We start from the raw sequence: 27611 nt of genomic DNA on the forward strand, positions 1-27611 counted from the left end.
ACTCGGCGGCCATTTTGGAGTCCGTGGGGAATAAAGACTTTGTCTTTGCATTGTCTTTGCATTGTCTTTACCCGTCCAGCCTCACACTGAATGAGAGGTTCGACGGGCAAAATCTTTGGTTTGGACATTGAATGATATGGGTCTATTGCTTAAATTATCGTGACAGTGCGAGAATCATTACGTCCTTTCGTAAACAACAGATATACAGTATGTCACCAGAATTCCGATCCACTCGCTGACAACTGCAGCCCTCTGCTAAGTGCGAACGGAAAACGACTACAGTGAAAAGAATGACGAGACACTAACCATCTGCATTCTCATCTTCTTCACTAGCCATTTGTTGTAATCTAAGAAATTCCTTCAAATCTCTCTCTTCGACATCGTGTCGGTTTTTCTGTCCATACTCGGTTACTACTGGGCCAAAGAACCACAATAATATTAAAAGCTTGTAGCCTCAAAAATAACGTGGTCTTTTCTGTCAAATCGCAGGAAAAGTACCTTTCCTTCTTGCCACATATTAGCTATTAACTACTTAATAACCTCTACCGTTCGGTCGTTACAGCAAATCTCAAACTGAGGCAGCTAGGCCCAGGTCTGAGATTTCGCTGTAACGACCGAACTATAAACAGAAGGGTTCTAAAGAAGAAAACTAATTTGCAGAATCCATAATCGGCCCATGAGCATTACTGGAGAATAATGCCCTAGTGCCTAGCTGCCCTTAGCCAATCGGAACGCGCGTTATATCGGCCAGAAACACTAGCCATATAATAAATACACCTTATTCGAAGGTTTAACATTTAATACGCACGGATATTTTGCGAGTTGCGAAGTATTTTTCCCGCAGGGGCGAGGAAAAATACGAGCAATGAGCAAAATGTCCGCGAGTATTATATGTTAAACAAACCATCGAATAAGAGATTTATTATTCCACTACAAAAAAGGTGTTATTTTGCTCAATTTTATTTAGTAAGAGTGTTTTGAAAAAAATGGATCATCTGTCCTTCAGGGCGCGTGTGAACGATGTAAACAGTACAAAAAGCAAGCTAAAGATCTTTACTTGATTGGATAAACAAAACGATGAGTGACGTCCATCTTAGACTCACAACATGGACCATGGATATTCTAGAACTGTAGAACGGTTAGAGATTTTAGAAGCCCCAAAGGGATCGTTTGATATTGCAGTCACCTCATCTATGGCTATCTTCTATTTTAGAGTATTTTAAAAAGACTGAGGGGCTATGGGGCCTATAAAAATCTCTAAAAGTTCTAAAGTTCTAGAATATCTATGGTCCATGTCGTGAGTCTAAGATTTCTAAAGCTCTAGAATATGTAAGGTCTTTTGGGGGTTCTCAAATCTCTAAAATCTCTAAAGTTCTAGAATATCAAACGATCCCTAGCTCTTCTAACTAGAACAGTTCTAGAATGCTATAGAACTTTCTAATGTCAAGACCTGCACCTTTATGAAAATTGTCTTGTAAGTTCCACTCCCCACCTTACTTGAAAATTGTGACACTAAGAAAAGCATTAAACAGATACCATACAAGTCATTATTGTTCTACTCAGGACCCCAAAATGAACAAGCAAATGAAAATCCCTTAACCCTCCCAACTTAAATTATAAGATGGTAGACAAAGGGAGAAACCATTCATTTATATTGATAATACATGCACCAAGTTGTAAAATGAAATCCAGCTTCCACAATGTCTTAGAGAAAATCCCTGGAGGGAGGGAGGGAGGGTCAAGAACCAACACAAGTTCAGGCCATATGGCATCAGTGTGACTCCAGGATTTGAACTAACACTGCGTTACTTTCCCTGCACCATCCCCGCCTTGCCTGGTAACAAATGAATTTGTTTTATCATTCATACCTATTCTCTCCTCAGCAGCTGTGGCAGCAGGCTACAAAACAAGAAAAATATTGAACATGCATATTCATGGAAGTTTGATGAGGATTAGAGGTTCAAATTAACATATCAAATAACAGTGGTGGGTAAAAATGTTCTTATAAAATATATTTTTTAATTATGAAAGAACATGGTAAAGCTGAGAGAAATAGAGCAAGAGACAAAACACTAATTTACAACAGTTGGCTTTCAGGTTATGTAATGTTTTCCTCTTTAATGCATGCCTCACTGCCTCACATATTTTGTAAACTTCGCTAAAAAAACAAAAAAGTTCTGAAATGTTTGCAATTCCGTGTTTTCAGAGATTCTGGCATATTTCACCAATCACATTTCTAAGCTTTTTGTGTGAAATGGATGTCCAGTTGAGTAAGCAAATTTACTACTCTTTAGGTTGACCTTTGAATTAGTAAGATTTTTGCTGTTCTTCTAAACTGAAGAGAGAGGGTGTAAAGATTATCAGTCAAACGGAAAATGTTGTGAAAGAGATTACTGTGCATGTACTGCTAATTTCAGTTTTCCTTGTTGATTAAAATATTGTTGGTTATTGTTTGCAAGGCTTGTTTATTTACCGTTGTCAGCTCAGAGGTGTTTGATCATTGTAAACTGTATCTTAATCATTACTGACAATTAATTTTGTACTTTACGCAGGAGCATTATAGTTATGTCCATATATGCTATAGTATATTGCTTTCTGGGGTTAGAAACGGGAGCTCCGCTTTTAGGCTTGGCTAAATCATATGGCTAAATCTATACATTACCTCTGTTGGTTCATTTAATTGTTCAGTCCCTGACAAATGCCTCTCTAGAGATTACAAACAAATAAACATTTTTTAGTCTCCGTTTTCACATGACGTCACGGCCACCACACTGGTGACCCCAAACAAAGAAACAGTGGCCATCTTGGTGTCCCAACCCAATCCTGTGGGAAGTGAACTCTATTATTATGAAAACGTTTTCTTTTTTGAAAAACATGGCTGTTGATGACGTGAGTGCAAATCAACAATAGAAGAGGAGGTCACCTAACATTATCATCAACTGGTGTTAACTACAGCTTTTTGACAATTTGTTCATTTTCAGTATTAGAAGGCTTAATGCATATACTTGAAATGCTGCTTTGAAGCATATTAATGCAGTATCAAGTGTTAATGGACTCTCAGCCTTTTAGTGATGGCACGTAGCTCAAGAAAGCTAATAATTATTTGGAGTAACGTATAAACATTAGTGTAGGATAGTTCAAGGCAGTCATTCGTCTGTGTATTGGGAGAAATCAAAATTTGAAGAATCAGGTTTTTAATATGTTTGATGAGAGAGATTGTAGGGACCTTTAGATTAGAGAACAAGGAAGACTACCAGTACGCGTTTTCCGTTCTGAGCACACGTGCACTTTGAAAAATGTCAGCCTCCATATCTTATGTGTATGCTCAGTATGTGTATGCTACTTGTACTGGTAGTCATCCTCATCCTCCAATCTTAAGGTCCCTTGTGTTTCGTCAGAGATGTACAACACCATTGCCTTCTTTATTTATGTCTTTCCCATTACCATTAAGGCATTATAACTTCAAAATTTTGTGGCCCTTGTAAAACAGTTGTAAGCAAAGAATACATGAAATAAATCAGTGAATAACAAGTTTGCCAATATCAATAATAATGATTATTTTTTTGCACCTGTGTGATTTGTAGCAGGGCTTTGAAGTGTCTGTCTCTCCTCCACATACAAGGTATATGAATAAGGGTGAGCATCAAGGGACTGACCATGTTGAGAAAACAATACTTTCTCACTTGTCTCCCAATGAGTTTTGTCAAACAAAGCTAAGAATCAGTTTAACTTGACGTGAATAAATAAAACTTAAAACAAAATGATGAGCAAAATAGTGAATTAAAAGCCTGATTTTTCTTTTCATTGCTTAATTAAATTAATGCACAACTAAATGAATTAAATAAATAAAAGTAAATTGCATGAATCTAACTTATGCATTACAAGTTTGTGAACAAAGGAAGTCCTGATAAATGTTTAAGAAAAAACATTGAAATATAAAAGGTAAAGATCACATTAATTTCTAAATTGGATTACACAATGAGCTCAACAATGCACACATTTTGATTGGTTCTCACAGATGCGTTACTGACGTCATCATCAAAAACTCTTAATTCTTTATTATATAAATGATATTGCCTTGTGTGCCACTTTTTTGTCCTTACCACATTTTGACGTCATCTGTGATCTATTACTGAACAGACACACAGCAATGTGGAATGACTGTTTGTCAATTTTTTTATCATACTAATAGACGGTGATAATTTATATGATAAAAAATAAATACAGATATTTGCAACAACGTAAAAAAATGTGAACATCACTGCAGTAAGCAGTTGAAAGGAACACCTTTCATTTTGTTATTTCAAACATTTACACCTTGTCCATGGAGGGTTCTCAATTGAGGATGTATTGTATTGTATAAATGGATTTCCCTATGCCGTAATATCACTTTCTGGAAGTGTTGAAAGGTTGTATTTTAAGGCTCCTTGTAGTCAAGGACCCTATCATACTGTAAATTATAAAATACCGAAATAAAGAAATGTGAAAAGGATACAAGGATATACAACAAAACTGTCTGTCTGTACAGGCATTAAAACATCTGAATTTAATATGGCACAGACTACTCTCTGAAAAAATGAAAAGTCAGTTTTTTTAATACAGCAAAAAATAAATTTGAGGTATATTGCAGCAAGATGCAAATTGTGTTTTCTGAGGTTTTTTACCCAGACTTGATTGACCAGTTCTCTAAAGCGATGCAATTCAAGGTCCAATAACACAGCTGTCCAGGGAACAATAATAATAATTATTATTATTACAGTGTATTTACTGAATTGTAATACAGTACTTGCATAGTAAGTAAGAAGATGAGATAGAGATGGGTGCTGGCAACATTCATCCCACATTTTAAATTCTATAAGCAACTGAAATAACCAGTTTCCCTTCAAAGAAATACCGGTATATTACATACAGAAATTACACTTACCAAATGTGACTAAGATGAGGTCTATAATTGGCCATAAAATAGATTATAAGGTATAGGGGTTCTGAGAGGTAAGCAGCACATACTCAACAAACATTGACCCAAGTACCCCCCCCCCCCCAACCCTAACCCTCTGCCCCCTCCCCCCCCCTTCTGGTTACTCTACTTAAACCAGCTTCAAAGTTAAATTTTTTAAACCCCTGCCTGTGAATTTTAATTTACTCCATTTTGAGCAGTGAGGAAGCATTGGAAGTGAACAAGTGAACCGTTCAAGCTAGTCAACCCAAGTCATTAATAAATTACCACAGAAAGGAGGGCCACAACACCAGGCATTCCATCTTGCTAAGAAACATTGACAAGAAAATGGTTTTGTTATTTCTCATCTCATTTTGCTTCCTGTGCTGCTAATCCTGCACTGGTGCTATTTCCTATTTGGGCTTAACTGTTGAATACCCAGCCACTTGTTTGCATTTGTTTGCATACGAAATCTGTGCACTGTTATCTTCCTTGTTCTTCAAGGAATGCTGCTGCAAGAACAAGATACATGTAGTGGCCAGGTATTCTGCAGTTATTCCTCCTATTCTCCAAGGCTATGGTCTGCCGCAAGAGAATATCAAAGAAGCCATACCTCTAGATCCTTATGGTTTTTTTCCTCTCTACACAACTTTCTGATATTTTCCCTATTTCATTACCAAATAAAAAGAAATTGTTCTTACTTATGGGAATAATCTTACTGACGCAGATGGCCTATTAAAGTTGGTGACCAGCAACCAATAATTTTGAGAATTGGTATCACTGGTAGACAGATAAAACCCAAGCAGCCCCATGACTTTTGACAGTTTTTAGCATACTAACTCAGAAGCCGGCTTGAATTCATTTGCCAAATGAACATTTTTAGCTTTTTCTAACTCGAGGAGATGAGAAATGTTCAATGTAGCTACATTCAGCTTACTGATTTGATTGATAAAAAAGGACAAGATGTTATTGATTGACTGCCAAACTGAAAAGAGGACTAGTAAAATTAAGCGTCCTCTGAATATTCATCAGGTATTAAGGACGGTGCCTACTATTGTTATTGCGCATACATTCTGCGCATCTCGAGATACACGGATTTCCTATCGGTGATGCTTACTACTACAGGGATATTTTTGCGCGGTTTAAAAGTATCTGGAGAAAGTAGATCTTAGTAAGTACTCTTGTATCCAAAAAGAAAATTGGGGGTAACCATGCATTTTTGAGAGATAATTCAGCTTTAGTTTGAGAAAGAACGCCATACATTGCTTTGTATTTTAAAGCTTTTGACAAATATTATTCATGAATTATCTTTGAAAAATGCGTGGTTACCCCCAATTTCCTTTTTGGATTTCAATAACACTTGTTAAGATCTACCTTTCCTGCATAGTCATAAACCGGGGTAAAAATATCTTTAATTAGTAGGCACCGTCCTTAAACAAAGCTGAGTAGTTCTTATACCAAAGATTTTACGCGCGAACAGCGAGCTTATCTTTCATATACCGGACCCTGAATAATTAACGTCCATAAAACAAAAGAACAAAGCTAACATAACAATACCTAATCAACAAGGCCTAATCAGAATAACAATGGTTCTTTTGTCTTCCGCCATTTTGGTCCGGTATATGAAAATCTACCCGGACAGCGTGACAACAAAACATGATAGCATTCAACCGTTCATCCAGGGTTAGGGTAATTAATACCTGTTAGAGGATTGCCTACAGGTCACCTTTATCTTATAAACTGTTTCTCCATATACCACAAGACGAATATCTGGTTTTTTGTCAAACGTAAAACCTTGCAACGGCATGTTTTTGCATGCACTTATTCCGAATTCGCCGCCATTAATTTACAGCCTCGGTTTGAAGGCCTTGGTAGCGGGAACCTAAGCCGAGAGGAAAGAAAGATGGAGGACTTTCTTGCAACAGTACGATCAATTTCTGCTGACAAGAATTATGTGCAACTTGCTGAGTTTTTAAACAGATCCAATGAACTTTTGACCAAATATGCGGGTCAAATTGATGCTGCCATTGCATCACTAGATCCGGATCAGCACGCATTGGCTTTTATGGCACTCTTGTAAGTCTTCCTTTCAATGCAAACAGTGACATTTTCGAGGCCCTAAATAGTTTACGGAGATTTTTGTTCTTTTTTTTTTGCGGTTGACATCTCTTTGAGTTTGAATACTTATTGTCTTGCAGGTTGGTAAAATTATCTTTACCAAATTATGGTGATTTTGAGTTGATATTCAGCCAGATACAGCAGTTCATAACGGTTTGTTCAAAGGAGCAAATTCAGTTTGCTGGTGAAAAATGTAAGGATAGCTTGAAAAATGCACCTGTCACCGGCAGGCGGGTCTAAAACTCAGGTCACATTTCACATATCTAGACTAGAAGACCACGCTCAACTGATGAACAACTGAATAAAGAGTTTCCCTTAAACCTGAAACAATATTTTTGTAGAGTGATTACATGTAGGTATAGGAGACACTTTAAATTTTGTTGGTATATCTGTAGCACGGTGACATGGACACTGACCTGTGACCCATGACCTGTGTTTTAGACCCACTGGTCCCTGGCTTTCCCAATGGATTACCCATGGAACACCGAGGGGTTGGAAGTAAAAAGTTAATTGCACTTTTGTATTAAATATAGTCTCCAGGAGCTTGGAGCATTGCACATCTTTGACTCTCACCTGGAAACAAAATTCCTAATCCTTCACAGTAACTGTTAATTCTGTATGAGTTTATCCAATAGGATCAGAGGAAACAGTGATTGGTGGTATGCTATCACAACATTGTCCTTCTTTCTGAGTTTTCATTGTACAACATAGGGTTGTCTCTAATTTTCAAACTACAACCTGGAACATCAGAAAAGTAGGTGGAGGTGGAGATATTACCTCCATTTGTCACGTATAAATTGAACCTGTATGAAACCCTGAGTAGGTTTAGAAAAGTAAATCAGCCTCTGAAGATAAGATTGTTCTAGTGAGACCATAATGGATGGTTGCTCAATATGAGAGGCCAAAACCTTTAAACCTGGAGAGTCAAAGCAGAGGAAGAGCCATTCTTCGTCAGTTTTTGTTTTCCAGTCTTACTACCCTGTGGTATGGATTGCCAGTTGAAGACCGATTCCTTTTGCTAAGGAAGAAAAAAACTCATGATAAGTTTCAAATGGTGCAAAATGCTCAAACAGAACTCAGATCTCTTAGTTCCTATATCTTATTGGTCAAGTGCACTTTCATTCCATGTTTGAAATTGAAGTTTGAAATAATAACCAGTTAATGTGCATCATTAACCCTTCCCCAGTGAGAGTAACACTTATAGATTTTACTCTGTCTAATGCCTAGCCTGCGTAGCAGGTGGTTTGGTGAATATTAGGTGCTTGTTCCCACCCAGGTTGACTTTTGAAGTATCGGCTAGTCTTGATGGTTTCATGCGGCTGTTACATTCCAACAATCAATCAAAAGTCACGTCCGGTGGGAAGAGGCATCTAAAATTCACCAAAAGGATATCTAGTGCCAGACGATTTTACTCATCAATAATTGGGGGCACTAAAGGTGTGTCTGGGTTAACAACATCTATAATTTTGTAGGTCTACTCAAAAACTATGTCCTCTTTGACCCTTTTCCACCGGAGAGTGAGACTAATAGATTTTAGTCCAATGCCAGACAATTTTACTCATCAATTGGAGGTGCTTTAGGTGTTAATGGGTGCATGTAAGGGGTGGGCACTGAGCAAATTGACTTTTTCCAGCTGTTTTCTTCTTTTCTGCTTACTTCATTACATAAAAAGCATTAAAAATGCCCTGCTACCAACTCTGATGATGTCTTGAGTAAGATCGTAATGAAACCCTAGGTTTATTGCACTTCCACTGTGGTTACTTGGCAACTGGACTCTGCAGTCTCTTTAAAAGACAACAGAGTAGACCTAATCTGCTAACCAATTCAAATCTTCCAGGATTAAGATTCTTTGTGTCTTGTATTTGCATGATAATGTAGCATTCATATGGAACAAAACGTTTTATTCCCAAAGGGTTTGAATTGGGTACAGTATTGAATTAGCCGATTAGGTCTATTAGGGCATAGCAGTCACAAGTGATCTAGAGCAAACATACACTGTATTAGGGAGTATCTTTTATGCACTGCTCTTCAAGATTGTGGACTTTTTCCAGTCTGCCTGGAAAATACAGGAGAAATGAGTCCTTTGATTGCATGGAACAGTTGAGTTTACATTTGTAATTCTGATTATTTCAGTCGCTCACATTTGTCACTTCATAACTCAGTGCCTTGTGGACCTCAAACAGGTTTGTTAAACCTTGCTGTTACATTTATCATTTCCAACAAGTTTTCTCTGTTTTTCTGTGACCAGTATCATGGCAATTCGTGCAGTTGTTTATACATTTGAATCTTTCTTGAAATGTTATTTTCATCTGCAGTTTCAGTACTTTGTCTTTGGTAGCAGAACTCAGAAAATATCAAGAAACAACTGCACAAGCTTAGATACAAAAATCATTCAACAGTAAATGCCTATTAAAGGAAACCTCCACTGAAACAAGGTCATAACTGGCAAACCAAAGCTGCTAAAGGCCCTTTTCAGGGTTTTTGTCTGGGCTGGGAAATTCTCAGGGGTGGGGATAGTTACATTGTAGATTACCTAATACCCTGTTTTATGGATTATGGAAGAAGGTGAATGTGTTGGCCCCAGGAGCATGCTCAATCAATTTTAGCTCTTAGAAGTATGTTGTTTCCATGGACAATTGTATGATTTTCCCTTGGATAGACAATTCTGCCATGATGTCTTTCCCACAAATGTCATCCATCTTAGATTTTGGAATTCATAACCAACATGTGTGTCAAATGCCCTGAGTTGCGCTAACCTTGCTAATGCCCTTCCCCTGGGTGTGCAAAGGTGTGTAAATGCACCCTTAGGGGTGAGGGGTGGTGGAGGAGCACAGATGGAACTGACTACTTTGTTAAAAAATTGTTTTTCAGCCAATGAGAGGGATAAGAATGATGTGCGTTGCAATTCAAAAGGCTCAGCAATCTCCAACACAACTTACATCAATTCATACAGATCTTGCACAGGTGAGGCTCCATTATATGGTCCATGTACATGTATATTCCCCTTAATATTGTTAGAAGAGCTACCATATTGTGGAATTCATTCAGGCCAGTCTATATTGCTTGCTTTTGTTGTCAATCATTTAATATTGTGTAAATACACCCACTGATCACCTTACCAAAGACTTGGCACGATGTGCACTGTAAGATTACAGTGTAAATTAAACTTTTTTTAAAAGAAAAAGCAACGTGCTGAAGACATGGAAAGAAAAAAATACAATACCTATGTCACTTTTGAGTTTACCTTCAGTTTCAACAGAAAGTGTTAAGTATTATTTGTGTTACCATGGTAACCTTTGAAATCAGGAAACATGTCTGTAATGTTCTTTGTGGATGCTGTAGTTCAATTTTGACTTTAAAACAATTTGTTTTTGAACTGGTACCAATTTTAATCGTACTGGTGCAAGAACAGTGAAAATAGTTTAATTTTTGTAGAACACAAAGAACACACTTCATTTCAATAACAGCTGTTTGCCATTCATTTACTTAGTTCAAGAGGTTACTGAAATAATGTTTGCTGAGGATTCAGAGCAGGACAGAAATAGCAAAACCTGTTAGAAATACTTAACAGTCTGGTTTGACCAAGAATAACAGGAGTGGTGTTAAGCACTAATTTACACAATTTAATCCTAACCCATGGGGGCATGCTCCCCTTGGGAATTTTTCAAATTTAGACACTCACAGATGCAAAATAGTGCAATCATGGGGATTTAAAGTGAATTGACACTTGCATGGAGTCTAAGAAATACTGGAATGTTAGTTATAAATAACTAAACATTTAACCAAAACAGAAAGAAACATACTTAATTGACCGCTCCCCATATGGGCTTTTCAGGGCCAATGAAACACTTTTTTTTTTTCTTTTCTTTTCTTTTTATTTTATTTTATTTTATTTTATTTTAAATAAATTTTAAATTACAGATTCAATCTCTCCACTAGTTCTTTTTCATCTAATGCGTTTGGCAGATCCTTCTTGTTTCCAAGAACTAATAATGGAATGCCAGCTAACTGAGGTTTCTCTAACAGTCCATGGAGCTCGTTTCTTGAAGCTTCTAGTTTATCATGATCAGCAGCGTCCACCATATATACAATGGAATTGACACCTCTGCAGTATCTTTCCCACATGCTCCTAAATCGTGGTTGACCTCAAAGGGTGGATTTTTATGTTAGGATAAAACGCCTTACATTATAAATAACCAGAAAGAGAGAGACAAACAGACACAACAACAACAACAACAACAAACAGTAAAACAACAGGCGAGTAGGCTTATCGAGTTGGTATGAGCACCCATTTCTTTTTAAAAAAAATGAAACACAACAAAACGACGGAAGAGAATAGCAACAAATGTTAAGAATCCCAACTGGCCGGAGGCAAAGGAGGGGCTACCAGGAACAAATTAAACGAGTGGTCAGAACGGGTCTTGAACCAGAGCTCCCCGGATCTCAAGGCAAGCGCCCTAACCACTGGGCCACACTGCCTCTCCTTTCATTTCATATGCGTGATGCAAAAAAATATTTGTACGTCAAACAAGCTTTTTTTAAGCTTCTAAAATATCTTGAGTGACTTTACGTCGGAGCTAAAAATGTGTTGTGTCTGACTGGAAAGAGACAGTCAAGCTTTCTGAGGAGGTGGCTCATTGAGCCGTTGAGAAGGCAGTGACTGTCACAGTCTTATTAATAGTTAGGATTCCAGAAGGTGTATGACAACTGCAGGTGACATACTGCAGATTGCCTACAAATACTGTAATTTCCGGGCAATAACTGGTAAACAGCATTTAAGTCTATGCACCCATTTTAACCCATTGACTCCCAGGGTTTCCCCATTGACGAGTAAAATCATCTGGCGTTAGAGTAAAAATTTTATACTAAGTCTGGCCGGTTTCGGCCGGTTTGGACGTCAAAGGGTTAAAATGGTTAGCTTTCCATAACTGTGAGGATCAGTCTACAGTCTGCAAGTGTCAGACACTGCATTCTAGGTAAAGGATTGGCATGCATTGTAGTGATTGCAGTAACTTATTTGAAGTGTTTAGTCTCAAACAGTCTGTGCGTTGCCTTGGTCATTGGGTTAAGAATATTGGTTCATGGTTATTGGAAGTAAAGCATTCTTTCACATGTAGGTTAAAGGAGTTAGTTTTTAAAGAAGTGCTGGTGCTGTGTCAGTGGTAAAGTGAAATAAAGAAAAGGGTTTATCAAGTGAGGTGACATGGTAATCTGGCCATTGTAAAGAAATTTTAAAGCTGATGTTTTGGGGCTGAACAACTTGCATTCGAATTCCATGCGAATTTTGCAAAGCACCCAGTTTTTACTGTGTGACTTGCATGTTGACTCACATAGTTTAAGTTCGCCCTGAGATCCAGAGGTAGGGATTTCAAGTTCAAGGTGAGTAAAAAGAAAAGTCTTGAGCTTAGAGTAAAAAGTCTGTGAGAGGTGTTGTAGAGACACTGGGCATATGGGTATGCAAGGAGGAGGCTACCTGGAAGATAAGGAGGGACAGTACTGTGAAAGAAGGGTGGGATATGATAGAGGTAATTAGGAAGTTCAGGAAGGGGTAGGCAAATTAAGTAGAACGAAAGAAAGGAATATTGTGTTCTTTTTGAGACCCCCCAAAAAATCAAGCCCCTGTTTTTGAACTACACCCCCAAAAAGGGTTAGGCTAAATCGCGTGGGTGGGTGGGTCGTGGGTGGTGGGTCGTGGGTCGTGGGTCGTGGGTCGTGGGTCGTGTTTGTTTGAAGATTTAAAAAAAAGATATATATTAGCTCCCTCAGTGCTCGCTCCAAATTTGTCCTACAGTACCGCCTGGAAGTATTGACCTCTTTACCGCGTCATTGCCGCGTCACCCTGTCGCGACTTTCCCTCGGTATTCCCGCGGTAGGCCGCTTTTCTGCCGAGGGAAATTTACGGCTAGGCTCCAAAGTTGCCGCGGGAAAGTCAACCGAGGTAAACCCTCGGTAATTAAAATTCCGCGGTAGAGTTGGGTTTCCGTTAACTTTGTGTTTCAATAATATAAGCTATTGTAGATTGTAATGTTGAAATCCCACCGAACAACAGAAACTGACCAAGTTTCGGCTGAAAATTGGGAACGGCAAAGAGGGTTATAGCCGCTAATCGTGCACCTTGGTTTCCTTTTCCTTTTACATGTACATGCGAAAAGAATATCCGTACTGTAGCTAGATTCCGACCACACTAGAAACCTTCTTTGCGACATGCATTTGTATTTTGATTGCAGTGATTATTTCGAAGACTTATGGTGGACTATTCATTCGAAGGTTCGACGCTTGTCCCACTTGCGTGGACTTCGCCGTCATTTTATACATTTAAGTTTATGGGAGAATATGTCCGCTTGTTTTTTGCAGCTCAGCGCACGGAACATACATTTATTCATTTATTATTTCGATATCCTGCAAACAGGAGAGGGTTTTGACAATATTTACAAACTGAAAGCTTACATGTTCAGGGTGAACGGCTCGAAAACCTTGCGTGACCAAGTTACGACTTCTTGTGGTTTCCTACTGCAGTATTACTTTCTAAGGTTGTTTAGTGTAACAAATCACAAAAAAGAAAAACACTCCAAGGAAAGAACCCAGGATATCAAACCCCTGAAGTAGTCGAAAATTATTTGATCTAAACTGAAAAGATTGTTTTCGTGCTCTGGGTAATCATTGGTACATATCGGCGTGGTTATGCAAATTTGTCACGAGTGGACGCCCGCTGCGAAAAGAGTTGCACGTGAAAGCGCAACGTGAGCACTGGAGCAAAGATGGTTCGAACATTCTAAAGTTTGTTTTGCTTGCTGGTTTTGCATTTGTTAAAATTCGTATGCAAACGATGAGCGTTCAGATAAGTAAGAGACTTCGTTTCTCCACTAACTACAGTCTATTCTTAAATTTGTTTTCCATGCGTAATCAACATGCTGCAATTAAAAAATACAATGTATGTGGAAGGAATACCTGCTTTTAACCAAAATGGCGATGATAAAACGAAGACAATCGCACAAGTTTGAATTTCAGGTCTCCAAATAAAATACAGTCAGGCTTAGACGAAAAGAGATACAATTGAACCTTTTTCAAAACCAAACAAGTAATTTCTCACGCACACATATTACAACCTGGAGAACAACGAGTGTTGCGTTGGCTGGATAATCAAGCTGTCGCTTACACTGTATCTTTAAAGAAGTCTTCAGTTTTACATTATGTAAAGATTATAAAATTTGAGTCCTTACGTAAAGGCACACTTTCTCATTTTGATTACAATTTCTTGCATTACGAATCGATTCTTCGCACCATGAGATATAAAATTTGACAGCCTTCCGCTTATTTTACAAGAGCAACAGATCATTGTTCTTTCCCGCGGCAAGCCTCGTCTTTTGTCCCGCGGCAAATTTCCCGCGGCAAAGTGCACCTTTTACCGAGGGAAAAAAATTTGCATACCTCGGTGCCGTGCGTCCACTACCTGCGGCAAAGACGAGGTATTACCTCATCCCTAGGGGTCAATACTTCCAGGTGGTACTGTAGGTCTTGTCTGTTTCGAGAATTTCCAGTCGTTGATTAAAAAAAGGGTTAGGGGTTAGGGTTAGGGACCCACAACACATGACCCACGACTCACAACACACGACCCACAACTCACAACCCACAACTCACGACCCACCCACCCACGTTGATTAGACACTCTCCCCCAAGAAAGGAAAATCCCTTTTTTAGACAGTTGATAAAAATAAACCAGTACAATTAAAGTTGTACCAGCAGTCAAAATTGAACTACAACATGGACCTCAAACAGGTTTGTCAAACCAAAGTTCATGCATCATGCTGTTACATTTGTCATTTCCACATTTTCACTGTTTTTCTATGACCAGTATCATGGTAGTTACCGTAATAACAACTGATAAAATATCAAATTGATCTGTCAACAGCTTTGTTTGCTTGCCAAGTGTCTTAAACCAGCCCTGCCATTCCTAGATGCTGACATTACAGACATCCACAAAGAGGTATACAATTAATTAATTGTCACTACTAAAGTCATGCTTGTACACTAATTAAAACAGTGTACACTACATAATTTCTACAAGTGGGAATGATTAATGACGTTTTAGACAGTTGATAAAAAAACCAGTTTAAAAAATTTAAACCAAGAAAAATTTTAAACCACAACACAGACATTACAGCTGTAACTTAGGTCAGCAACATTTTGAAGTCACCCCTATGTATCTTACAAGAAGCCTATTAGGTGCTTTTTCAAAAGTAGCATTAATTATTTTGCCTTCTCAGTAGTAAACCATTTGGTGTTTTACTGAACATTGATGTTTGTATGAAGCTTCTCTGATCTGCTGCAATATTATTTCTTTTGTAATTTCAGGGTGGAAAGTTTGATGCAAAAGCATTGCTTGGATATTGTTATTATGGTGGGATGATCTATACGGCCTTGAAAAAGTTTGAGAAGGCACTATATTTTTATGAAGTGGTATGTAGTCCATCTGGACAAAATTACAAAGTATGTCTTTAAACCGAGTGCATCCCAGGAGAGTGAAACAGTTCTGGTCTTTTTCTGTGGAAAGCTCTTGTGATGGAAAGTCTAGTGAGCATTAAAGATAATTGGCTTAAGATTGGGATTTGCGACTGTGCAAGGCCTCAAACCATTAGTGCATACATGTATCCCAGTTTTCCTGTAGCTCCAACAATAATAAAAATGCCTTTGCTGCTGTTAGGTATACTTAACTTTCTCAAGAATTTAAAAAGATCTGCTTCCTCTCTCGCCATTTGTTACGTAATTAAAAACCTATTTGCAGTTTGATTTTTGTCAGGTCTTGATTGAGTATAGTCAGAAAACAAAAGATTAATTTAAGCACAACTGGCAAATGAAACTGTTGCGACCCTTTGAATAAGGTTCAGGCAGCTCTTAAAAGGTTTACAATGTAATAATCACTATCAATCTCAATAATAAAGTTTTGATATAACATGTACTCTAAATGGTTAAAACTGCTTGCTTTATGAGTCAGAGTACAGAGGCACTGCTGATGCCACTCATAGGATTTGGAAAATAAAGTTTTCTGAAAATTTTAGCCAAATGCTTTAGGAAATTATAATAATTTAAGTATAAAACAAATAAAGAAGCCTCGCCTGTGTTCTGTTCTGTTGTAAAGCACAAAGAAGCAGATAGAGCACTCAAGAATTAGGGAAAACACCATCCGCTTCCTGTATGCTTTACAGCAGGGCAAATCACAGGCAAGGCTTCTTTATTTGTTAAATATCACATTGATTTTTGTGGTAGTGCACTTTATAACTCTATGTCACCGGGTTTGTAAGAGTGAGTGATTGAGTGAGGCTGTGGTGGCAAATAGGCCCGTAACACGTGCATAACCCACAAACATAAACATGTCTGCTGGAAGCGAGCTGGAGTTTCAACAAAATGAGCTCCAAAATTGGCATGAATAATAAAGCAGCTGCTATTTCCAAAACGGTGGAATTACCTGGTGATAAATAAGGCTATTTCCTCGTCTAGGAGAGTGAATTTTTGACTCTGTCTTTTTTTTTTTTTTTTTTTTGACTTTGCAGAAACAATCGTCAACAACCTCAAGAGTTGGGCTATTGTGATCTTTTTGTTGAATTCTCACATTTCTTGTCAATTTTTAAAACACTTGAAATAAAAAAAAAAAAAAAAACCCAGTGTCTTGCCATCATGATACAGTGCTGTGTTACTGCACTTCCACACGTACGCATTGCATGCCTATTTTTTATGGTGTGATTAGGGAACAATAGGCAGTTCAGGTTTACACTGTGTAAAGGATTACTTTTTTTTAAATGGACAATCAGGTGCTTTGCTTTTTCTTGCACTTCTAGACTGAATAGATTTAACTATTGTTTTCTCAACATGTTTTACTTGCAGGCTGTGACATGTCCTGCGGTAGATGTTAGTCATATAATGTTAGAGGCATACAAAAAGTTCATTTTAGTTTCCTTGATTCTCCATGGGAAGGTAAGAAATGATAGAGCAAATTTCTTGAGTGTACTGGCACGAGTAACAGTTACATGTGTATAATTTGTCAATATAATTAAGATATTCAGTGTTCAAATTCAAGGAAACTTGGTTACTTTACTTCAACAGATAATAGATCTCCCAAAATATACTTCTCATGTTGTGATGAGATTCCTCAAGGTAAGGGAAGAATATAACAATGTGTGAATTTCTTTTTTTTGTTTTGGAGACCTTTCCATGCTTTTCTAATGTATTTTTCAATCAGTTGGAGAAATGAGTAGTCCCCTATGCAGGTTTTTTTGGGGGCACAATGCAATGCTGGTTATTTTTTGGAAGTGTTGGGTAACGCCTTAAATAATGGCTGTGTAGGAGACTAGGAAGTGACAGATGCCCTTTCCAGGACAAGATGTGGCCACAACACCAAGCATTATCTCACTTACCTTGTCCAAAAAGTGAAGGAGTTCTTTGAATTCTTTAACATATCCCACGCTTTAGGATTTTCAATTTTTTTATCCCTGTTTATGTTATTTGGGTAAATAGTTGATTCTTTTACTGGTTCATCAAGGTCAATAATTATTGCTTGCTATTGTAATGTGCAGCTGTATTAATTTCATTCGAAAGAAAAGGCATTTTCAGTTTTCTCCTGTCAGGCCGGGGCGGTGACCACAACATGTTTTGCATTTTTAATAATATAGTTATTATTCTGGTGCAACATTATCACAGAAACTCTAAGGACCTACATTTACATGCAATTTGCAATGTGTTTGTCAAGGCAACTTGCTTAAGGGAGCGTTCACAAAAACTTGTTGGGGAAGGGGGATGGGACTCATGAGAAATTATCTACCGGTATTATAATAATCTAAAAAATTTGGAGGACCCCTATTTGCTGTATTAAACATTTTCAGGGACCCCCTTTTAGTATCCCTAAAATTTGAGACACCGCCAACCTACCTCATGGCCACAAACCAATACACTATGCAGAAGCCAGAAGAAAAAGCGAAACAAATTAAGGCAACAACAGAAAAATGCCTCCAAAGAGCATAATGATCTGCTACGAAACGCAAAAAAAAAGGCAAGGGAAACAAAGCCTTTAATAATAATAATAATAATAATAATAATAATAATAATAATAATAATAATAATAATAATAACACCAACTTTATTCATTTAATTCAATGAAAGGGAAGGATACCAGAGGTTATCCCTATTGGGGGTATCCGCCCACAGCCGGATGTAATTGATTGAGAATCAATTTTGATGAGGGCGGCAGGAAAACTGGAGTGCGAGGAGAAAAACCCTTGGAGTCAGATTGAGATAGTCTGAAACTCAGCCCACATACAACCCGAGGCCAGAGTTGAACCGGGTCACAGATGTGGGAGGCATGGTTGATAACCATTAAACCACCCTGACTCCTCTGCCTTTAGAAAGCCAGCGCTATCTCACTGATACGTGGCACAACCTAACAGGGGCTCAACAACAAAAAGATCGCAGGCTTGGGTCAAAGCCTTAAAAGCAGAATCACTCGCTTCTACCACCGACAAGCCTATCCGTTGAGACTAGAATTAAATTGATGCAAAAGCGAGAGGCCAAAAGGTAACATTCACATTACTGCAAAGACCAGGGTTTTTGGCAGTTTTGTAAAGTAGCGGACATATTTCTGAAAGCAGCATAGGCAGCCAAAGTTCGCGTCACTAGAGAGCGTGTAATAATTGATTACTAGTGGAAGATGACCTTTGAGTAAAAGCGGTGTTGCGTTACAGGCAGCTGTTGAGAATTTAAACGCGTTGTAAGACTTTGTATGGGAAATACAAAGCCTAAAAAACGCTCAATTTAACGTTCATTCAATAAAATGAATAAAAATGACTTACCTCTGGTGTACTTTTGTGCCTTTTGGAGCTTATTTTACCGTTTCGAGAATTCCGTGTTTTCAATGTTCTAAGACCCCCTTGAGAGTGTTTATATTTTTCAAGCACCCCCCTTTTACCTCTAATTTTTTTGAGGGACCCCCCAATTTCTCATCAGTCCCCCCCCCTTCCCGAAGCAAGTTTTTGTGAACGCTCATTGGACATCCATGTTCCGGTTAATTGACACCTGTCAAAACAAGGTATCTGCTGACCAATATCATGTGACCAAGTTTAAAGCTCATTGAGGTTAGCGGTTTTTTTGAGTTGATGGCTGACCAGTTGCTGGTTTTCAATTGGATTGCAGGCTCAAGCCAGGTTAACTTGTTGTAAGAATAATTCATAACACGGGAGCTCCGCTTTTGGGCCTGGCTAAATCTGTATATTATATTTAATCAGAAACCCATAAGGGTTGAAATGTGTAACGGCCCCTTGTGTGCTGGGAAACAAGCTTCTGAATATTCAATTTGCAAAGTACCATATTTGGAACAACAAGAGCGAGGGGTTTCCAAATATGGTACTTAGCACTGAAACAATCGACCAATCAGCTCGCACTGAATATTCGGAAGCTGTGAATGCACGTTACACGTTTCAACCCTTATGGGTTTCTGATTTAATGCATTGCCCCCTGGGAGTGAGACTCAACAGATTTTACTGTAACGCCAACAGATTTTACTTGTCAACTGGGGGAGTCCTAGGGATCCTGAGGAGACAATGGTTTAACGAGTCAAAAACTATGCCCCCACCTTTAATATATCTTGTGCAAAATGTCAGGATTGCAAAAAATAATTTTCACAAGCTAGAGCAGGTCTGGAAATTGCTCAGACTTCAAATTACCCCTCTTCCTTCCCCATCTCCCTCCTTCTTCCCCATCAGAAAGAATTAGACAATGCAAAAACGAGTGTTTTTTCTCACTTAGCCACTGAGTTCTTCATATCATGAGCTGGCAGCAAGTTACTCATGTAATAATCCAAATGAAGTACGGGCCACAGCAACAAAAAATGAAGACACTTTTAGAACTGTAAGTCAACTTATTTTTTTTTGTTGCCCCCTTAAGTTTTGTTTTGTTTTTTATAATCTGTTGTTTTGAAGTATTAACAACACTGTTTTACTTGTTCCACAGCAATATTCTCACTGCACATTTTACAAAAGATGAATTGATTTAATTGAATCTGAGAAGAAAACTAGTTTGAAATTATCCAAAAATTTGTTGTTGCTTTTTGTGTATTTCTGTTAAAACTTTGCAGTTATAGATCAGTGGATTTTAAGGTCTCGTCGTAGCTTCTAGGTGTCAGTGTTTTTAAAATGTATGCTATATCAGAATGAAATCAACATCATTCTAATGCTCCTTGAATGTGGCTATGAATCCAAAAAAGTATTCTTTTGTTTGAACATTAGTTTTTCTATGCAAAAACAGATACAGGGAGGGATTTCAATTTTTTTTGGGCAATCAATTTTGAGATAAATTTTCAGCTTAATGGTTTTTTAGGTGTTTTGATTTTATACCATATCTTGTCAAAATTCCTGACAAAAACACTATTTTCAACTTTGATGGAAGGTGACAAATACAAAACGCAATATGTCAAAAATCGCCAACATCCGTTAAACTGAAAATTTTACTCAAAGTTGATTGTTCAAAAACACTGACAAAAAAGTTGAAATCTCTTCTAGCTTAACCTCTAGAAGAGGACTACCTGTTTTTGCTTTGAAAACCTAATATAGAAAAATAACGATCAAACAAAAGAATACTTTTCTGGATTTAAAGGGACATTCAGGGGCAATACAATTATGTCAATTTCGTTCTTGTAGCATGAATGTTGATGAAATAAGAGCATTTTAAAAAACCTGACACCTCGAACCTATAACGTGATCTAACATGTAAGTTTAATCCTTGGTCATTCATTTATCCTCAAAATTGTTTCTTTGCAGGATAACAACATTGGTTTGGTTAAGCAAGTGGTAAGCTCCTTGTACAAGAAGAATATCCTTAGACTAACAAAGGTACATTACTGTTATTGATCTTGAAGTGTATCATTAGTTTTCAGGGAACAAGTTATACATAATGTTCTAGAGGTGTAGTTTGAAAGAATACTTAGTTGAACCCCTGTTTGGGCAAAAAATCTTTGATTGTCTGAAATGCATTCTCGTTATAGCATTTACCACTGAAAGATGACACTACTGTAGCATTGTTAATTTTACGAAATTGTATTTCTATTCTTACTCTTAAACAATTCATTATTTCAGACTTTTCTCACTCTGTCCTTGTCAGACATGGCTAATCGCGTCCAGCTTAGCAGCCCCAGGGAAGCTGAACAGTACATATTGAACATGGTATGTAGATAACGTTAAAACCACTGAAGAGTATGTAAAGAAGCACATTTATTTTATATTAACGGAAGGCAGAAATCAACCCAACATGTTTAAAGGTCCACAATTATCAACTGCATATAAGGTGTATCTGTGAACTTTTCCTTTTATGTTAGTAAAGAGGTCAAAGTGGTGGTGGTCGTGGTGGTTGATTACTATTTACAGGAGAAGGAGGTACTTCAGGAGATGAGAGCAGTCTTTGGCAGTGAGGAGTTGGTTGAGCTTCCTGGTTTGAAGGCTCAGGGTAGGAGGAATGGAGAGGTGAAGGTTGTGAAAGGACTGATGCATAATCTTGTGAAGGATGGGATACCGGTGTCGGAGATTAATAGGCTTTTGTATATTGGGTTGTATGTTGTTGCGGACAGGTTGGGGCTGATGGGGAAGAAGAAAGGTATCCATTTCGATAAGAAGAAATACAGATGGCAAGAAGCATTGAGGAGTGCATCGTTTAATGGCGGCAGGAATTGGCAAGGGACAAGGAGATGAGGAAGGGGACTGGGCCGGTTGTCGAGAGCGGTTCGGTTGTGGTGAGTTCGTTGTTTAAGAGGAAGATCCGATCTGGGAGCACGACAATTCCGTGGTTTGTAGACAAATGTACGAAAGTTAGGGCCTGTTTATGTGAAAGTGGGGTAACTCGGGTAGGTGGGGTCGACAAATAGCTCGCTTTTTCATGCAATCTTACCACTCCGTGCTCCCGAGTGAGCTCTCTCGAGGCTACTGCGTGGTCGCTAAGTACTTACTCAAACAGGCGAAAATCCCAGGTCTACTCTCACTAGCTACTCTTGCTTCAACTTTCAGTGCTGTGGCTTCTTATTATCACTTTTGATGCTGGAACGCCTCCGACAAAGGCAGTATATTGTGACACAGGCTGACCCCGGGTTGGCGGATTACCCCACCTTCAAGCGACCCTGGCTGGGCGGGTTACCGAACCTCTCATGTAAACGTGAGACTGAAAAAATAAGAGTTTATGTTGAGAGGCAGGGTACCCCACCAACTATAAACAGGCCCTTGGACAGAACACCTTGTTCAAGAATAACCAGAGTCAGTTGTACAATGAGTTGGGGGCTAGGCGAACTCTGGGCCAACCCAAGGACCAAATTCATGGGGCAGCAACGAGATTCTTTAGTGGCACCTGGTCGGTGGAGAAGAGGCATAACAAGGATGCTAGTTTGTTTGATGAGGTGAGGGACAGGATGGGTCGTGTGAACAAGCAAGATGAAGTGAAGATTAGTGTCAAGGATGTCGAAAATGGAAATTGGGAGATGGTGAATTGGAAGGCTGCAGGTCCGGATGGTGTGAGGGTTTGGTTTAAGAGGTTCAAGTCGTTACATGGGTTGATTTCAGAGAGTTTGCAGGGTTGTTTGGACAGTAGGGAGGTGCAAGAGTGGATGGTAAAGGGGAGGACAGTGTTGATACAGAAGGATCGTGCCAAGGAAGGAGTGGCTAGCAACTTCAGACCAATGGAAGGTTTCCCGTTGATGTGGAAGCTAGTCGCTGGGATCTTGGCGGAGAAGATGTAAGGATATTTTGCAGGTTAATAGGTTGTTTCAGGATGAGCAGGAGGGGTGTAGGAAGAGGTCGCGGGGTATGAAGGATCAGTTGTTGATAGACAAAGCAGTGGTAGGGGAGGCTTGGGTGAACTAAAGGTGTTTGGCGATGGGGTGGATACATTATCAGAAGGCCTGTGATATGGTGCCGCATTTGTGGATCGTTGAATGTTTGAAACGGTGAAGGTGGCTGACAACCTGAAGGGTTTTTTGTGTGGCAGTATGAGCAATTGAAAAACTGTGTGGACGTGGAGTGGAGATCAAACGGGGAATATTCCAGGGGGACTTCTTGTATCCACTGTTGCTTGCTATCGCGTTGATCCCTCTCACTATGTTGTTGAAAAGATAGAGCATCGGGTACAAACATGGAAAGGATCAGAAGTTGATCAACCATTTGTTGTTTATGGACAATTTGAAGCTGTACGGAAGGTGTGAAGAGGAGCTGGAGAGTTTGATCAATGTTGTGCTGCTTTTCTCAGGGGGCACAGAGTTGGAGTTTGGATTGGACAAATGTGCTGTGTTGATTTTGAAGCAGGGGCTGAAGGTTCGTTGTGAAGGAGCTGTGTTGCCGGGTGGTCAGGTGATGGACGAGGTTGACGAGAATGGGTATAAGTACTTAGTTGTATTGGAGGATGCGGATATTATACTGAAGGAGCTGAAGGTAAAGGTCAAGCAGGCCTGTTTGAGGAGGGCGAAACTGATGGCGAGGTCAAAGTTGTACGATGGAAATTTGATTACGGCAATAAATTCGTGGTGTATAGGTATAGTGAGGTACAGTGCAGGGATTTTGGATTAGAGTGATCGGGAACTGAGGGCGATGGATGTGAAGACGATGAAGACGTTTACGACATTTGGGCGTTCCACAAGAACTGAAGGGGAGTGTAATGAGGTTGTAGAGGAAGAGGAAGGATGGCGAGATGGGATTGAGCAATGTGTGTGATTGTATTGTTTGAATATGTCAAGGTGCGTGACTAGTGGATGTTTAAGGTTGTTGGAAAGAGTTTGGAGGTGAAGAAGGCAAGGAAGAAGATGTTTCAGGAGAAAAGGTTTCATTAAGCGTGAAGTACTGATGAATGGTTGTGGCAGGGACTTAGAGCTGGGTCTTTGGGGAAGAGCGCGGGTGTTTTTGCTGCTCAGGGGCAGGGTTTTGCGAACAAGGCTCTTTCAGGCCGCAACTGAGAAGGAGGATGTAGATCCAAAGTGTAGAGTGTGTGGGAAGTAGTTGGAGTCGGTTGGGAATGTGGTGAGTGGTTTACTTGTTTGGTGCAGAAGGAGTATCAGAGGAGGCATGATCGGATGGGTTTGAGGGTGTACTGGGAGCTATGTTGGAAGTATAGTGTGAAGTGTGCTGATGTGTGTGGTATAAGGGGGTTCCGGATTAAGTGAGGGTGTCGGAGGATGGGAATGTGGAAATCTTGGGAGATAGGAGCGTCGAGGCAACACAGAAGATTAAACATAATCGTTCATACGTTATTGTTGTGGATCAGGAGTGGACTATTGTCGATTTCTCGGTGCCTTGGGGTAGGAACGTGGCATCTGACTAAAGAGGATGAGAAAATCAGCAACTACTCTCCTCTGGCAAAGGAAATCAGAAAGATGCACCAGGTGTTGATGAAGATTGTGCCAATGGTGGTCGGTTGGGATTTCGGATGAAGGGATTGGGGCCATCCTAATCCGCGAGAGGACGCTTATTCTTTAAGCCCCAGGTCCTGGGCCGAGTTTGAATTCTATCTCATCGCAGGTTGTTCTAACATTATTGACTACTGCAGGTTGCACTTTGCAGTGTATTGGCTTGCCCCCCAAGTGTCTTCATTTTTTTATATGTGAATAATTTTCTTTCAGATTGAGGATGGAGACATTCATGCCAGCATTAATCAGCGAGATGGAATGGTTTCCTTTCATCAAAATCCAGAAAAATACAATAACCCAAAGATGCTAAAAAAGTTAGATGAAGAGGTGGGACGCTAAGGACGCTTTCCATTTGACAGAACTGATCGGCCAGACCGGGTATTTGGAAGGGCTAACTCTACAAGGCCCTCAAATTAACACACTCTTGAGGATGATATATACTCCTCCAGAAGACTGCAAGGGATTACCATGCAATTGTTTCTTGAAATTGTTGCATTTTCTTTGCAAACTGACAAATCCGCCCGGCTAGTTCTGATAAAAGGAAAGCGCCCTAAGTTAGGATCACGGTTAAAGCAAAAGACCCTCATTCCTTTGTTCTCAACTCCACCTATCCCTTACCTATGGTAGCCTCAATTTGTAGAGGGATGACTTCCTGCTTGTAGGCGTTGTCTTTTCCGTAGCCGTCGTCGTTCCTTAAACTCCCAAATAATCCCGCCGGGCAGGACTTAACTTCAGTGAACGTTTGTCGTCGAAAGCTGTCAGACGCGCAGAGTACAGGCTTGAACTTGCTGTGAAAAAGAAGTTGAAGCAAACTTCATGTCTCCCTTGAAGCCAATGTGTCGAGATTCCCTTCTATTTTCTTCAATCTCTCTGGATTTAGTGTTTTAGTAGTAACTACCTAAGACATCTACCATAGTACCATAATGATTTACGATACCAAACCAATATTGTGTACTATTAGAGCTACATATTACGCAAAGACAACTTGAATCTTCTGGAAAATAGAACGCAGCTCAGTTGACAGTAATGGAATTAAGCAGTGTGTCAAGTTACTGCACTACTGAAATTGCTTTATGCTCATCGTAATTGTTTTAGATGCGATTGTTCCAACATCTTGATGAAAAGCTGCAGCATATGGACCGCGAACTGGCAACAAACCCGCAGTATGTTCAAAAGGTCAGTTCACTGAGGCATGTACTAAAAGCAGGAACACCGGAATACCGGAACACTCCGGAACACTGGAATACCCCGGAACACCGGAACACCCAGGAAGTAACCCAAAACCCTCAATTTGGCTAGCCCTAGGCCTAGCTAGGCCTTAAGTTGGTTTTTATGCCTAGGGTTAGCACACCGGAAGACTCCGGAACACCCTGGAAGTTAGGGTTAGCCCTCAATTTGGCTAACCCTAGGCCTAAAAACCAACTAAGGCCTAGTTAGGCCTAGGGTTAGCCAAATTGAGGGTTTTGGGTTACTTCCAGGGTGTTCCGGTGTTCCGAGGTGTTCCGGTGTTCCGAGGTGTTCCGGTGTTCCGGGGTGTTCCGGAGTGTTCCGGTGTTCCGGAGTGTTCCGGAGTTTTCCGGTGTTCCGGGGTGTTTCGGTGTTCCTGGTTTTAGTACGTGCCGTTCACTGAAAAGTAATGATAGAATCTTAAAATACATTTCAAGATAATTATTATTATTATTATTATTATTATTATTATTATTATTATTAAGGAGTTTATCACGATTTTTGGTTCGGATTTACTAAGCTTGAACCTTCAAGATTTCGACGTCACAACTGGCATCCTTCCAAGGGACCAGTCCTTAGAGAACCTCTCTAAAAAAATTGTTTAAGAGTTTCTTTGGATGATTTAATCAGGGAAAAAAATGAATTTTGGAATCGCTCATTTTCACTCTTAAATTTCCTAGGCACCGCCGCAACGATGAGGTGTTATGGTCTTCCCCAGGTCGCTCGTATCACGTACTCTTCTCAAAAAGGGAGAAGAGTGCGTGACACGACCGATCTGGACCGTCTGAGAATCAGGCTAGGGAAGGGTCAGTCTCAAAATCTTTTTGGGGTGCATGTTGTGAGCAGAATTTACTCGAATTTGTCAGCATAAAGGGCACAGACTATTTTGATTTTATTGGTATTCTTGACAGTAGTCCAGTCTCCTGAACAACTTGCACCCTCTGAAGTTATCTCCGGCTTTTACCTGGCTTGAAACGAATGTGATTCGTCGATATTCTTTTGCAGACAATGGGAGCACATGCTGAAGAGGATGCAGGTATTGGTCGAATGCGAGATGATGTGCTGATGTGAAAGGAATCGTTCTGCTGTTGCCGCAATGTGATTTCATATATTTATTAAAGATCTCAGACTAGAATCGAAAATAAGGTTGTAAAAAGGCAGATTTTTACAAACAAATGGTCCAGAGTTCAGCCTAGTTAAATAAATTTGTACATTTTCTTGACGTGATTCCTTTTCCGAGTGAAGCCTCTTTCATCTGTCCTCTCGGTTGGACTGGGATGAGTAACATTCCGCCATTTTTGGCTCACTTTGTGTGGTAAACCACCTTTCCCTCCCAAATTCCCTGCTCGGTTCGATTTATTTTAATCCCTTCATTCTCGAATTCTGGAGCCATCTGGCCCCCTTAGCCGTTGGAGATTGAGCACGAGGACATTTGTTGGTAACAACCTATCACTGACAGTTGGATGGGAATTCTGGGAATTAAACTAACTTCCTGTCCCCAATTGTTCAAAAGGTGGATAGCGCTATCCACTGGATAACTCAATTGGTTTTGCTAGTGTTTATCCGCTGGATAGTGATTTCTCCGGTGAATAGAGTTATCTACCTTTTTGAACATTCTAAGGAAGAAAATCTTATTTTTTCAACTGTCTCAATACGTTCATCTTCTACCTGTTGTGAATGTACATAATCACCCGATAAGAAACAATTTTTGTACGGTAAATTGGAAAGGTCGATTTCCAAACTTCATGTTAAAGCTTAACATTTTAAGCCCCAGGGCTCAGGCCTAATAACTGATACTCTTATGAATATCAAATTGTCCCATTCCTCTGTGGAACCGCGTCCCCTGCCTTACTGGGTTGGACACCGTTAAATCCTTATTTCCTCTGGATTGACTACTATCGATAGGTTTTTATAACA

General features: G+C 39.4%; 2 protein-coding genes across 5 annotated transcripts in view; one reads left to right on the top strand and one right to left on the bottom strand.

Moving 5' to 3' along the window:
- LOC137979374 (membrane-anchored junction protein-like) overlaps positions 1-6769 on the bottom strand; it is a 21459-nt gene extending 14690 nt beyond the window's left edge. Inside the window, exons 1-7 of one of the 3 annotated variants that reach the window (XM_068826617.1) lie at positions 6637-6769; positions 5550-5601; positions 4496-4568; positions 3570-3704; positions 2663-2706; positions 1869-1899; positions 307-414 (exon numbers count right to left, since the gene is read on the bottom strand). In XM_068826617.1, the coding sequence (XP_068682718.1) occupies positions 307-414; positions 1869-1899; positions 2663-2706; positions 3570-3704; positions 4496-4568; positions 5550-5601; positions 6637-6743 (550 nt within the window). In that variant the 5' untranslated portion in view covers positions 6744-6769. The remainder of the gene's footprint in view (positions 1-306; positions 415-1868; positions 1900-2662; positions 2707-3569; positions 3705-4495; positions 4569-5549; positions 5602-6636) is intronic. The other 2 variants (XM_068826618.1, XM_068826619.1) reach the window with 2 other exon arrangements.
- A 1-nt stretch (position 6770) lies between these two features.
- On the top strand, positions 6771-26921 carry LOC137979373 (COP9 signalosome complex subunit 3-like). 2 transcript variants are annotated; one of them, XM_068826615.1, is made up of 14 exons: positions 6771-7012; positions 7135-7247; positions 9188-9237; positions 9926-10018; positions 14964-15038; positions 15407-15511; positions 16934-17023; positions 17153-17203; positions 19844-19945; positions 20854-20925; positions 21169-21255; positions 24681-24781; positions 25563-25643; positions 26700-26921. In XM_068826615.1, exons 1-14 carry the CDS (start codon positions 6840-6842, stop codon positions 26758-26760), a joined length of 1254 nt encoding a protein of 417 aa, XP_068682716.1. In that variant the 5' UTR covers positions 6771-6839; the 3' UTR covers positions 26761-26921. The 2 variants fall into 2 exon arrangements, with proteins under 2 accessions (XP_068682716.1, XP_068682717.1); XM_068826616.1 differs by having other exon boundaries at positions 6840-7012; positions 24681-24794.
- The last annotated feature ends 690 nt before the right edge of the window (positions 26922-27611 follow it).

The sequence above is a fragment of the Montipora foliosa genome, chromosome 12 (genome assembly GCF_036669935.1).
Source record: "Montipora foliosa isolate CH-2021 chromosome 12, ASM3666993v2, whole genome shotgun sequence".
Lineage (NCBI taxonomy): Eukaryota > Metazoa > Cnidaria > Anthozoa > Scleractinia > Acroporidae > Montipora > Montipora foliosa.

Bases quoted from the DNA above. Each gene is read 5' to 3' on its own strand.
- LOC137979373 (XM_068826616.1), top strand. From the start codon at position 6,840: ATGGAGGACTTTCTTGCAACAGTACGATCAATTTCTGCTGACAAGAAT. The intron at 10,019-14,963 runs GTGAGGCTCCAT...ATCTGTCAACAG, and splicing joins TTCATACAGATCTTGCACAG to CTTTGTTTGCTTGCCAAGTG. The intron at 20,926-21,168 runs GTACATTACTGT...TCATTATTTCAG, and splicing joins ATATCCTTAGACTAACAAAG to ACTTTTCTCACTCTGTCCTT.